General features: G+C 27.5%; 1 protein-coding gene across 1 annotated transcript in view; it reads right to left on the bottom strand.

Moving 5' to 3' along the window:
* The window catches only part of LOC107641301 (serpin-ZX-like), a 3,748-nt gene continuing 3,154 nt past the window's right edge, over positions 936 to 1,529 (bottom strand). The window contains exon 3 of the mRNA XM_016344798.2: positions 936 to 1,355. Within this exon, the coding sequence (XP_016200284.1) occupies positions 936 to 1,355 (420 nt within the window). The remainder of the gene's footprint in view (positions 1,356 to 1,529) is intronic.

Genomic DNA, 1,529 nt, shown 5'->3' on the forward strand with positions numbered 1-1,529 from the left:
TAAATGGAAAAATATTATATATAATAAAAAAAATGATAAAAAAATCATATGAAATAGTCTTCCTGTAAAAATAATAGAGTTTTTAGATGATAATTTAGTCAAACTTATCAAATTATCAAACGATTTTTAATTATCAATTTCACATGATGACGATTGTATTTGAGTTTTCACCAAAAAAAATTTGAGACGTTAGATAATAAACTTAATCATTTAGCATACCTCTTAATTAATATTAGTATAAACGAGTTTTATTATCACCAAAAAAAAAATTCTAAATTAATTTTTCATTTCATGTCTTTTTTAGATTAAAGCTTTTTTATGGCCATAATGTATGGATCTATGATTAGGTTATTGCTTTGCATGCAATGCATGCACAAACCTTGCAAAACTCTACTTTCTTTTATTAATTAGTGCTTTCCGTAATAAAAAGAGTGTTCCATTGTCTTTCATTTTATATTGGTAAACAAAAAACTGTGTACACAAAAAGAAATTAATTATTATGTATTTATATATAAAATATATATTATTTAATTCTTTTTTAATATATATTTTTATATTTTAACATATATTTTATACGAGTGATTATTTTAGCATATACTTAATACTGTTGAAAAAATATTATTTCCAAGTATTGACAATTAAAAATTCTGATCAAAAGAGACATTTTTAGAAATTAAATCAGCCGTTTATATTATTAAGCCATATACAAAAAGTAATAAAAAATATAAACCATACCTATCAAGATCGATTCAAATTAGCCTATTTAAATAAATACCGATAACCTAGTCAATTAAGCATTTGCATCGAACAAAAATTCACTCCTTAACGAACAATATTCGTCTTCATATCATACAGTTCGACCAATAACTCATCTTCGCTTCATAAATCAGCAACCTAGTAACTTGAGTTTTTTGGTATATTGATAACCAATGGCATCAACCATCAAGAGGATTGAGCACTTGACCAACAAAGAGAACAGTTCCAGTATACTTTTCTCTGATCAGAAACAAGAATGGATGGTCTGCAATAAAGTCAAAACGAGGAGGAGGCTGCTTCTTCGTTGTTCTTCTTCCTGCAGTCGTAGGTAATTGCACCCTTGCAGCAGAAACAGCTTTAGTCCCTTCTTCGTTCACTTCAATGATGCATTTCTGGATGATGTCGGAAAGATACGCAGCTCTCTCTTCCACCAATTCTGTCAAAGCTCCTTTCATGAATGGTAACACCAAACCCATCTCCTTTAACATTTGAGAAGCCTCAACCTTGAAAGATAGCTTAAATCTTGGGATCTTTAACACACCTAATCTTTTATGACCGCTCGGGAGCATGTTTGCAAGAGATTCAGATTCAGTACACACCTATATATATATACAAAAATGTTATATCACACAAAAGAATAACTATAAAATCAATTATCATATATCTTAATATAATATATGTGTTATTTAACTTATTTTTAATATATATCTTAATCTCAACATACATTTTATACAAATCATTTATTTTTTAGTTGATTTATTTTAATAAACCAA

The sequence above is a fragment of the Arachis ipaensis genome, chromosome B05 (assembly GCF_000816755.2).
Source record: "Arachis ipaensis cultivar K30076 chromosome B05, Araip1.1, whole genome shotgun sequence".
NCBI lineage: Eukaryota > Viridiplantae > Streptophyta > Magnoliopsida > Fabales > Fabaceae > Arachis > Arachis ipaensis.